Source organism: Acomys minous (assembly GCF_964271855.1).
Source record: "Acomys minous genome assembly, chromosome: 10".
In the NCBI taxonomy this organism is placed as follows: Eukaryota; Metazoa; Chordata; class Mammalia; order Rodentia; family Muridae; genus Acomys; species Acomys minous.
In genome coordinates, this window is record NC_140491.1 from 100,906,646 (window position 1) to 100,919,511 (window position 12,866).

At 40.0% G+C, this 12,866-nt stretch overlaps 1 protein-coding gene across 4 annotated transcripts in view; it reads left to right on the forward strand.

Moving 5' to 3' along the window:
* Positions 1–12,866, forward strand: part of CSRNP3 (cysteine and serine rich nuclear protein 3) — a 198,815-nt gene that overhangs the window by 161,826 nt on the left and 24,123 nt on the right. For all 4 annotated transcript variants that reach the window (XM_084797671.1, XM_084797670.1, XM_084797673.1 and 1 more), the window contains one exon: positions 7,696–7,955. In XM_084797671.1, the coding sequence (XP_084653797.1) occupies positions 7,696–7,955 (260 nt within the window). The remainder of the gene's footprint in view (positions 1–7,695; positions 7,956–12,866) is intronic.

Below are 12,866 nucleotides of genomic sequence, written 5' to 3' on the forward strand. Positions count from 1 at the left end.
GAACTGGAATGACGCGTGGGACTAGAGACAGGGAGATGAATTGCCACCCAAGGAAAGGTAGGTAACTAAGTGAGAGCACAAGGCAGCACCCCACCGTTAGTGGCACAATGCAAACTTGTTTTACTTTATTAATCTGGGTCTCTGAAATTAATAACATTTTCATGGGAGGGCATCCAACAGTCACATCACACTGTTAAGGGTGGCCAGATCTATGTAAAGGTGCCCATCCCTGCCAGGCTAATTATATATTTAAAATGAGACAAAGAGAGAAATTTTTCATTGTTTTTAAATCTTTTACACTTTTAATTTTAACTTTATAACCTTAAAGGGCATATTTTGCTTTTTTTCCTGGGAAGGATGATCAAAACACACCTCACTTTTATAATTATTCACTCACAAGGACTATGAAGGGAGGGGGTGGTGTCTTTAATAAAAGGAAGTGTGCGGAGGAAAAACAGCTACTGAAATGTCATCACCTCTTGTGGGGTAATCGTTTTGGTTCTGTGTGGTGTGCAGGCTGGAAGGTCAACTTGACATTTGCCTGTTACCTGCAGTGTTTGCAGTTTACGTCAGAATCTTGAGCCGAAAGCTGTGTTTTGTACCAAGCCGAGAATATCAGTAGCTGCCTGCTCCATTGCACTAACGATATAAAGGGAAATGCAGTTTGCAGAGTGCTGACACCCTTGGCTGTGCCTGTCAGGAGAGATGGGGAGAGCCGGTCCCTCCATGCAGATCTCCTGCCAGCCCTGCGGATGGAGCTGACACACTGAGTGGATGAGGACGTGGCATGCATGCTCATGATCTTAAACAAAGCTTTTGTCAGGCAGCCTCAAGGGTCAGCTTTCCGTATAATTTCTGTTCCTGCCACTTTGTTGTTTTTGCATGTATATGCAGTATCTTTGCCTGCCTTAAAGGGCACTTGCCTCTTTCACATGGTCTTATATGAGAGGGATGTTTTTATGGTTTAGGTAAACCAGTCAAACAAAAGAGTCTCATTGTGAATTATCTAAGTTAGAAGCCACAATTCAGCAACTTCTTACTTATTATGCAAATGTCAGGGGTTCATCCAATTGTGAATATTTTTAACTTAGAATTTAAGAGGGGGTGGGAGGCAAACTCACCTTATGGTCACGAGTAGTTCCTCGCCCTACATATGAGCTGTAAAACTTGCCCTCCAGTTAACTGCAGTCAAACCACTAATTTTTGTACATTTTCGGTAGTTTAATCTGCTTGCTGACTTACTAATCCATAAAGAGATACAGAGGATGTCTAGCATGTATGGAGCCCTAAATTTAATCTCCTGTGAGAGAGAGAGAGAGAGAGAGAGAGAGAGAGAGAGAGAGAGAGAGAGAGAGAGAGAGACAGAGACAGAGACAGAGAGAGACAGAGAGAGAGAGAGACAGAGAGAGACAGAGAGAGAGAGGGAGAGAGTGCTGTCAATCATACTGCAGAGAAACCAATATATCAGTGAGGAACAGGCTCGCACTTAAGATTAATTTTTGAAGATGCCTTTCATAATAATGAGGACAGTGCTTTAAGAAGCCACATGTATCCACTTATAAGTGATTATATACTGTGCATGTCTTCCTGAGTCTGGGTTACTTTACTCTGGATGGTTTTTTCCAGATCCATTTTCCTACAAATTTTATGATGTCCTTGTTTTTAATATAGCTGAATAGTATTACATTGTGAAGATAGATGTACCACAGAGTCTGAGATCAGTTGGTAAGGGATGGGGGCTCCCCCTTTCTGAAGACTAGGGACCAGGGATGGGGGTAAATGGGAGGGAGGGTGGGGCCAAGAGGAGATGAGGGAGGGAGCTACAATAGGATGGAAAGTGAATAAATTAATTTTTTTTAAAAAAAGAAAGAAAGGAAGCAGAAAGACTCATATGGTATATATACTCACTTATAATTGGGCACTAGCCCAAGAGGCATGTCCCATGAAAGTCTTCACTTACCAGGAGATTGGGATAGATGTGAGAATATCCTACTGGGACTCTATGTAAGAAAAATATAGGAGATGGGGAAATAGAAGAACCCAGAGGATCTTAGAAACCTATAAGAAGAACATCGTAATGGGAGGATCAGGGCCCAGGGGTGTCTGCTCAAACTATTGCACTAACCAAGGATAATACAAGTAGTAAACATCGAACCCCTACTCTGATCTATCCAATGGACAGGACATTCTCCACAGTTATGTGGAGAGCAGGGACTAACTCTGACATGAACTCTGGTGCCCCATATTTGACCATCTCCCCTTGGTGGGGAGCCCTGGTGGCACTCAAAGAAAGAATAGGCAGGCTACCAAGATGAGACTTGATAGCCGGTGACCATAAAGTGGGGGAAGAGGTCCCCCTCAGTCATGGACCTAGGGGAGGGGAGTAGGGTGGAGGTGGGAGGGAGGGAGGAACGGGAGGATACAAGTAATGGGATAACAACAACTGAGTTGTAATCTGAATAAATTAATAAAAAATAATAAAAATCAAACTTAAAAAAAAAAGAAAGAAAAGAAGGAAGAAACCACATCATAACTTGTTTCATTGAGTCTGGCACTTTTCACTGATTTGGCTATAGGTAGGTAAATAGTCAAGTTACATCATGTACTTAAAGTAATTTGAAATTCGTTGATGGTTCTAAAGAGAATATTTTCAATTAGTCTTTGCTTTCACCTTGCTTTTCATGCAGCCAAGCTTCAACATACTTTTTCTCAGTAGTATCAGCCCTTTGAAGTTTCCCTCATGTAAAGGAACTGCCCTAAATACTTGAGCTAAATACATTTGAAAATATGACTGGGGTCTGTATATTAGAAAAACTTCAAATGTGACTCAGATGAATAAAGGGGTCAGCTAGAACGAGGCAGCACTGCTTTGGATACCAGTTGGACCTCACTCTCCAGGGTTATCTTGGTCACTAGGGCCCATTTCCATTTCTCACGTGCAGTTAAGACCACGCCGTGCATACATGTCACATATGACATCCTACGAGGAGCAGCCCAGGCCTGACAATCTGATCACAGGAAGTCTGTAGAAGATGTTTAAAAAGACTAAGTTGATCTTTACTGGGGCCGTCTCTCCATTATCTAATCTATTAATCTCTACCTAAGATGGTTACTGGTAAAACTGGGTCCTCTTTAAGCTAAGTTTCCCAGATTGACAGTTGAATCTTACCTTCAAAAGGTAAGAACCAATTTTCACATTTTAGAATCCCACATTAATTTTATCTGCGTGATTTCAAAAACACGTACATTTTCTTATTGCCTGGGTTTTTCTAACAACAAAATGTACAATTATAGCAGTTTCATTTTGCTTCTACCAGACTTTCCTCAAAATCTAAAAATAAACTCTGTGTGGACTTAACAGTTCATTGGCATTTTCCTTTTGAGTATCAAGCATTGGAGATATAAATGTATTGTTGACTCTGTACTTAAAAGGTAAAATTAAATTTTCCCTTTGTTTAACGTAAGACTGAACAGCGAGATTTCAACTCCCACGTGTCAAATTTAATGTAAAAAATGCACAACTCCACTTCCTATTTCTGCCACCACCAGGACTTTTTGATGGCTGTTGCTACCAGAAGGAACAAGAAAGTCTGATGATAGTGGCCACCTTGCATTTGTTCTGCGTAGCTCTCTCTATAGTGGAATCTATGGTTCACATCCCCATCTGGGCCACTGTGTTGGTTGTGTGTGTGGAGATCAACAGTGGAAAATACACACAGTCGTAGTGTTTACAAATGGCTTGATTATAGATTAAAAAAAATAGTCAGGAAAAAATAAAACTGACAAATCAGGCAGAAACACTTGTAGTCTTGAGGATGTATTTATAGCCTCTAAGAACAGGTGGTTTTGATTTTTTTTAAGTAATGTTTTGATTTTTTGTGAATTTCATACAATGATCATATTCATTAGGTTCCCTAACTCCTCGCAGATCCTCCACCAGCTCCCTGCCCACACAGTTTTGTGTTCTTCCCCTCACAATACTCATGAAGTAAGACAAAGTCAGCTGAAATTTCTTGGAGCCTAATAGGATTCAACTAGATTGATTAACTTTCATTCGTTGACTTGCTCAACTTCTGACAATGCCTGTGTTTCAGGTAGTATTGTTGTAGACCATGATCCTTTCCTTTCCTTCCTTCCTTCCTTCTTTCTTTTTTTCTTTAAGTCAGTATCTCAGTATGACCTGAAACTCACTATGTAAACCAGGCTAGCCTTGCACTTCTGATCATCCTGCCTTCGCTTTTTAAGTGCTAGGCAAGTACTAGGTTTATAGACATATATAATGTGTGTGTGTGTGTGTGTGTGTGTGTGTGTGTGTGTGTGTGTGTGTGTGTGTGTGTGATATACAGGTGCCTCACGGATGCTTAGATTCCCTGAGGCAGATGTGCTAAGTGAACCAAGCCTTTTTCTGAGGCATGAATAATACAGATTTTTTAAAAAAAATGATTCCATGTTGTGCAGTTAGTTATAGTAAAGCCTGGAGGCAAGTGACACCTCCTAACGGCCCATGGTAGAGCCCTGCTTTAACTGCCAAAAGAGGGTCCTTGATGTCTCCTAAAGTTCTAGAAACCCACAGAAAGATCTATTAGATTGAATTTAGAGTATTTCAGTGTCTCTCATTTCATCATCTTTCAGATCATTGTCTTTACAGGGCTGTTTATAATATTAAAGCCACGTGTGTGCATTGTAACCCCTAGCACACAGGAGGAGGCAATATCTCTAATGCATGTTTATAGTGTTAGCCCCTACCCAGGACACAACTGATGAGTGTTTGCCCTCTCCCACATTGTCTACCTCAAAACATCTATCTCAAAACAGGGTGGTTAAATTAGCTTTGGGAAAGAGGTAACATAATAGGTACATTCAAATGGATGAAAACTTCTTAAAATTAAATACATTTTTAAAAATAATTTGTCTAGAGAGCCACTGATTTTCTAAAAATTAAGCCACAACTTGTCAGAGGTATTTATGATAACAACCCTAAATGAGTACATTAAATATTTCCCACTGGTCTGTACAGTTATGGCTCTGAAGGGTAATGTCTTAAGATTATTGCTTTAATGGTAACCAGAGAAAACAAATGGAGGGATTTCCCCCTAAAGCCTAGAGAGTTCTGCTTCACCTGCCAGTCAGTCAGGGACAGAGCAAAGCTTCAGATCTGTTGACAGAATTTTGCTTTTTATGGGGACGCCTTACATCTTCACAGTCTTCTCTGTTTTGGGATGATTTAAGCTTACAGTTATGAAGCAGACCAGCATCTTTAAATCAAAGTTAAAAACTGTCTCTGCTGCCAGGAACACAAGGATGTTGCAATAAGTAATTTGCATGGCTATGCAAATAAGTATTTAAATGATATGCACATGTGAAAGCATTTGCTTTCTGGAAATCTCTTCGGAGGAGGTAAAAATAATAGAAAAGATGGAAAGGACCTAGCAATGTAAGGGAGCTTGCCACCAGGCCTGGCAAAAGGTTTCCTAACTACGTGACACCAAAGTCAATGACAGGCATTTCTTTTTTAAAAGAAAGTTGAATTTTCACAACAATGTCCTTTTCTTGCTACCTAATCTTTGAGGCTCCTCATTCTGAGTTCCAGCCAGGGAAGCATCATGGTCCAAGGTTTTTCCACAGGTGCATCCTATCTGGCACATAGTGCCCCTATTAGTGTTCATTATGTAAATAAGTCTACAAAATGAGATATGTCCTACCAACCTTAAGTGTGTGATGATGGTGTCTTGCTGTCTGTGGCCTTCACATTCATCATCTCTTATTCCTCATGTGTGTGCGTGCTTTCGCACAGCTTCCATAAAGCTGCTCCATGAAGAGAGTGGCTGAGATCCACACAAATCTTCGTTATAATTCTGTAGGCCATGATGTTGTCTGGGTCACGGGCCTTCTGCAAGTCACCGGGAAGTATTCCTCCTTGCATCCTCCTACTTTGGTGGCATCCATGGCTGTCTGAACTCAGTATCTGTGTCCACCTTCCTATGGTGTTCCTTTCTGTGTCTCTTCCCATTATCTTCCTTCTTTCTAAGTCTGTGTCCAGATTTCATTTTTTTTTAATAAGGCCGCATGTCTCGTTGGATTAGGGTCACTAATGATTTCACTTTAATCTGACTGTATCTATAAGGATCCTATTTCCAAATGAAGTCTGCTCAAAAGGACTTCAACATGTCTACGAGTGTGAATGCTTTTTATTCTCTTGAGTGACACCCTTCTCTCATTAAGAAATCAACTTACTGGGGCTGGAGAGATAGCTCAGTGGTTAAGAGCGCCGCTTGTTCTTCCAAAGGTCCTGTGTTCAATTCCCAGCAACCACATGGTGGTTCACAACCATCTGTAACGTAACATGATGTGATGCTCTCTTCTGGCCTGTGAGTGTGCATGCAGGCAGAACACTGTATACATAAATAATAAATAAATAAATCTTTAAAAAAAAAAGAAATCAACTTACCATGTGATATAACATTGGGACTTTTAGGCTTGAGGTTACATTGGACTCTAATTGTATTAGCCATAGTCACTTGGAGTCCCTAAGTCTGGCCTGTTCCACCATAGAATAAAGATAGCCCGTCCTGTTATGCAGCTTCCAGAGGTCTTGGTGATAACACATAACTTTCTTTTGCTCGGTCTTAGTGTGTACCCAAACTCTCCTCACACTCAGTCCATTCTTCTGTTCCCACAACTAATAATAAAGGTTACAGTCATCACCACATGAAACATTAACTAACTTGGCTTGGCAATTCCGTGGTGTAACATCACTGATGTATACAAAAACATACAAATTTGTTAATTAAAAAAAATAACATGAAGAGAAAGCAGTCCTGAAATGTCCTATGGCATTTTTAGTTTCCTCAGTTACTTGTGTTATAATAGCATTGTCTATAAAATGCTACTTAAGGCAGAAGGGGTATTATTTTACCTAATGAAATTTGTTTAGATTGAAGTTGTTAAAATATTCAAGCAGTGTCAATAAACTATTCTTTTTATGGATTTTTATTACTTTGTGTTATTTTTAACTTTCCAGTATTAAGGGCAATACATTTCTATTGTCATGTGACAATTGAATAGGCCCATAGTGCACAGCCAGTTTTTTTTCAATATCTATATCTATGTCGTGTGCAATAATCGATAGGCTATATTTAGCATTTCCAGAAATATTTGCAATTTCTTTGCCTTGGAACCCTTCAGTGCTTTTCATCTTATTCTTTATAAAATATTAAATAAAGTTTTATGTATAACCACCTTTCTTTGCTATAGAATATTAGAACTTATTGCTTCATTTATTTTTATGATTTTTAATGCCACACATACTCTTAAAAACGATACCCAAGGTATGTAGGGTTACATGTTGTGACTTTCCTGTATGAAATCCAGAAATCCAAACATCAAGAGATTCAAGGAAATGAGGAATAAAATTCTGCTGCTAATTCCAAAAAATAATTGTCAACTCTCCAGAAGCTTTCCTTGGACAGCCATTACAGAAAAAAATTAAATATATACTCTATCATGCCTAGAAAAAAAATGTAAGAAAGGAAATTAAAAGTCTTTTTTTTTTTACCAGCTCTGGAATTCAGTATTTTTTAAGCCTGCAAGGCTCCAAACATCCTGATCCTCCATACTTTCAGGATCCAGGGTGTTCTTGGCATCATCTGGGAGCTCCTGCCCTGTGCTTTACTGACCAGCTTCTTTCTCTTCCAGCTTCCTCCATCCTCAAAAGGGAAAAACGGCTGAGAACGAAGAATGTGCATTTCAGCTGTGTCACCGTGTACTACTTCACCAGGAGGCAGGGCTTCACCAGTGTGCCCAGCCAGGGGGGCAGCACTCTGGGGATGTCCAGCCGTCATAACAGCGTGCGCCAGTACACCCTGGGCGAGTTTGCAAGAGAGCAAGAGCGGCTGCACCGGGAGATGCTGAGAGAGCACCTCAGGGAAGAAAAGCTCAACTCTCTAAAACTAAAGGTGAAACATAAATGTGTTATTTTCAACATCTCATATTACAGCCTCTGAGCTAACCATTTGTATTCATGGGCCAGGCTCTATTTTCCATGACAGACAAGCTGCCCAGAGTCCTTTTCTTCTGTTTCCATTCTTCTTTTTGTAAAGTATTACTCTCATCACAGGATGCTTATCTGATGTTATTTACTCATCAATTCCACAAATATTTACTATTAGCCGTTGCTACATCATGCACACCTTTCTGAGTTGCTTGGACTGGGCCTAGCAGGAAGCTAAAAATACATGTGGTTCTGTGTCTGTGGGAACTTACATTTTAGTAGGAAAGGAAAATATCAACCAAGTGGTCAAAGGAAACTGAATCAAAATTTCATTCAGGGTTTTGAAGGACATTTGTAAGATGTTATAAAAGTCTTTGACAGGAAACACATGTGGTCAGGAAGTCAAGACATCTTCCTGGGAGAAGGGAGAGGAAGAGCTGACAGCCATGTAAGTGTGTGATAATAATCTGAGGGTGAAGAGGCCGTGTTAAGAGAGGAGGGGTGTAGAGTCAGGCCAGGGAAGGGGCTGTTAGAGTTGGCCAGAGACAGGTGAGTGTAGGGTAGATTGGGGTGAACACAACAGAGAGTAAAAGAGATGTTCAAAACAGGGGCTTAGGAGCTAAGATAGGTAGTCCTGGGTGGTGAGCTGGCAAGGACAGAGGGATAGCTGGAAACAGGGATCTGGCTTACAGATGGCTGGCTGGAGGTAGCACACTATTGCTTGCTTGCTATGATATAGAAGACACACAGGGAAAGGGTGAGGATGTACAATGAGGTCTTGCTCAAACATGAGTTGAAAGGTGTTTATGTTGTCAGTGGGGGAGGAGGACCCCACCTGTTAGAGGTCATCGGGAGGGGAATAGAATGGGAAAGGGAGGGAGGGCGGGAACAGGAAGATAGGAGCAAGGGGATTACAATTGCGATGTAAATAAATTAATAATAATAATAATAATAATAATAATAATAATAATAATAATAATAATAATAAATTTGAACAAAGAAGTGTGAGGACAGTATCTTCGGTGGAGAAAACAAAATGCAGAAAATGCCTTTTGCTGACTAGAAGCATTGACTTATCACCTATTGATGTTTAAAAACACTCTCACATTGATATCTAGTGACCAAGAAAACATTTGGGGAGTAGTCCCCATAAACTCATTCATTAAGTTCCTGAAGCACCATAAGAACCTTCGTTACCCTAACCTTTAATAAATGAAAGCAGAGGTGTGGCATGTGCTTCATGATACCTTCTTTTTTCGATATTTTACTGTTGGTTTATATGCCTGTTCTCACCTATGTGAAAAAAAAAAACAGATTCAATTCAGTTGGACACAACTCAGCTCTGAGGCTGTCTCACATTTCCTTTGCCAGTATGTTTGACAAGTCTCACTGAAAGTTCCTTATCATGGTTGGTTTTGGTTTTCTCCCTGATTGCCATGTCCTTAATTTAGCAATGATTATTAACTTGGCTTCAGAACTCTAGCCTTTCTTTGCAAACTAAAGATGACATAATTCTCCAAGTTCAAATATTACTAAACCAATGCTGCCAATCACTAGGTGACTGTATTATTTGCTATGCATTCTCTACATATGATTAGATTTAAAGCCTAATGGAATAAAATCATCAGAACGTAACTGAGATTTAAAAAAACAATCACATAGGCAAGAACCACTTCGTCAAGTAGGAAGCCAATTGTTATTATTTTGGCCTTTCTTATTATTAAGTTAATTGATCATCCCACTTAGAAACTAGAAAGGACACTCTGTCCTTTTTCCAGGGCTTGGTGCTGTGTGCAATAGATTCTATCAGCTGAGAGACTCTAAAGCCTTCTGAGAACCAAAAGGCCTAACAATGGTGATCTTTTGTGTGATTCTTTGAAGGAACTGCAAGCCACAGCAGCCTTCCCACAGGAAGCACTGAGCTACTCTTATGCTGTAATTCTTCCTCCTCTTTCCGTGCTCTTTTCTAAGAAGCAGAACAAGAAAAGAAGAATGAAAGGAGCACTGCTATTAGTCATTTATAAAGTCATGCTTAGGGATAGCTAAGGACACGCAGTCATCCCAGTGGGGGTCATCCAGGCAGGTGTTACTCCTTAGGCTTTCATTCTCATGGGAAAACATGCAGCCTTCCCTTTGGTGAGGTTGTGGATGTAAGACAGTTGGTTATTGTCCCTTTGTCCAAATGACCAGGAAGCTAACAGTCAGGGGATTCTGCAGTGATCTGAGCTTAGCCTCTCTGAATTTAGTACACATGTACTCAGAAGCTAGAACCTCACCGCAGGGTAGACCAGTACTCCAAAATATGGGATGAAAAGCCTGTGTGCTTTCACTGCAGTTCTTCTAGCACTAATTTTTATGCTTGAAAAAAGTGTCATGAATTATACTTGTCTAAGGTTTAATTATCTCAAGTCCCAAATTAACTAGCACAAAATGACAGTTGTGCCAAAAAATTTCACCAATACTAGGAATTTTGCTTTTCTTTTTCTTCTTTTTTTTTATTATAATTTATGCAGTTTTCACCCCCCTTTAATCAGATTGTTATCCCCTCACTTGTATCTTCCCGTTCCCACCCTCTCTCCCTCTTCTGCCCTATAACACTTTTGTTTTGAAGTACAAATTGCTCTATGAAGGCAATGTGGCAACGTTGATTCCATGGCTTTGGGTGGGAAGAACAGAAAAACCTTGGTACAGATGGCGGTCCAAAGAGGAGAGGAAGGATTGCTAAGGATGTGCTTTGCTGCTGGCTATGGTGGTACACACCTGTACTCCCAGCACTCCAAATAGAGTAGGGACATTAGCAAAACCTTACTGAGACAGGGATCCGGGAGAAAGAGAAAGAGAGAGAAACTTACTGCAAATGGATTTTTCCTGAGATGGTGTTCTGGGAGTGTCAGTAAACTCTCTGTGGAGTAATACAGAAATAGTCTGTGTGACACATTGAATCTTCCCTCCAGGCCTCATATAGGAGGCACAGTAACCCCAGGACTTTCACTTTACTTATTTGGAAAGACAATGGTCTTTCACAGCAATGATAAAGCCCTCACACACAGTGCTTCTGAATGTCCTGGAAAATCCACTGAGTTTCAAACAGAGGAGCTATTTATACATGCTTCTTGAAGTTTCCTTATAATAAACATCTTGGCAATAAATCAAGAATAGAAGTTTAGGTTTTCACTATAAAATTGCCTCTACTTTGGTAATTCACCTCCTGGGTTATGAGTTATACAGATATCAAGAAAGTATATAGATACAGACATTTAGATTTGTAGAAGAAACCCAATTTTATTGGAAGCTTTCAAGTGTATCATTTTTGTTGGCACCACGGATGCTTCACACATTGACTATAAATAAGTAACGGAGAAAACTAATTGAATAAAATGTGTGTTCCTAGAAGAAATAAGTAGCTTTAGGTTGCTAAATTACAGAGTACAGTTTTCTTCTTCCTGTCAAGCCCATTCAGATGTCATACACTTCATGGTAATCAATGTAGTCATCGTAATACTATACTGCTTTGCAAATTAAATGCTTGGATTTAATCATCTGTACCACACTCTGAAACAATTACATTGCGCTCTCTCCTCTCTCTCTCTCTCTCTCTCTCTCTCTCTCTCTCTCTCTCTCTCTCTCTCTCTCTCTTCCCCCCTCTCTCTCCTCCCCCCTCTCTCCCTCTCTCTTGTTTCTGGGGAATGCATCCAGCAGCTGTTTGGAGGTCTCACAGAGGTTCAGTGTCCTAGTTGCCTCTGGTTTCTATGATTCTAGAGGGCTGACTCTATTGCATTACTCTGAGGAATTGAATGTCACTTCCGCAGATGCGACTCACCTCTCCTTGCCAGTGTCTCTACCATCCAAATCATCCTTCCTCTCTTTCTGGCGTCAAAGCTCTGTCTGTTCTTCACTTTTGGTTACCATCCCTAGCTGCTCTCCAAGACGGTCCACTTGTCTCAGCTTCTTCATTGGGTGTTCATGAGCTGCACTTGGTTATTGGCTCTTCGTTCCAAGTTTAAAGCAAAGAGGGTAGCCAACTTTTAATGATGAATACTAGAAAAAAATCTATCTAAACATTTTCCACTCAAAATCTCAGACTAGTGAGTACTCTAACCATTTAGTGACTTACCCACACAGTTTCTAATTCTCCACTTCACCTTGAGCCCAGCTCACTGCATCTGTTCAGAATTCTTGAGATTAATTATGCAGCCTCAGTACTTAGATCTCCTTGGACATGCATGGGATTAGGCACTCCAGAGAGATGGATGAATTATCTTTCAAATCCATAGTTTCAACATTTATAGATGTGCTTTCAATTTTATTCCTTAGGTTGCAGTTCGTTTTTAGGTCTGTCTCATCTTGTTGGTCATGGTATCACTGAGAGCTAATTACTGTTCAGAACGTCTGTGTTAGACTCTGTAGAAATTGCTTCGGGACATAATAAGTAGCAAAGCTTCTAAAATGCATCTTAGAGAGGCAAGATTCAGCACCAAATGGAAAATTTTGTTGTGCCAAGTACCTGCTCTGCCTTATGCACATATACACAACCTATTTTGACAAGCACAAAGAAAATATACCTAACCAAAGTGATGGAGACTGACAGGGTGTGTTCCTACCCCATTTGTCTGTATAATATACTTAAGAATGTATTGTTTCAAAATATTGCAGTATTTTAGTTGACAGAGAACAATTAAGCACGTGTAATCAAATCTTTATATCCTTCCTGTACAAGAAATATTACTTTTTTAATTCAGGAAACATACTGCATAAATTCTCCTAATTTGATGTGGAGTTTACCCAGTGATGTTGCTTACTAGAATGAATTGTGTTTTCATTCTTCCCCATGGTATCTCAAAATTAACTAGGAAGGGAGTATTTAAGCCCCAGAACT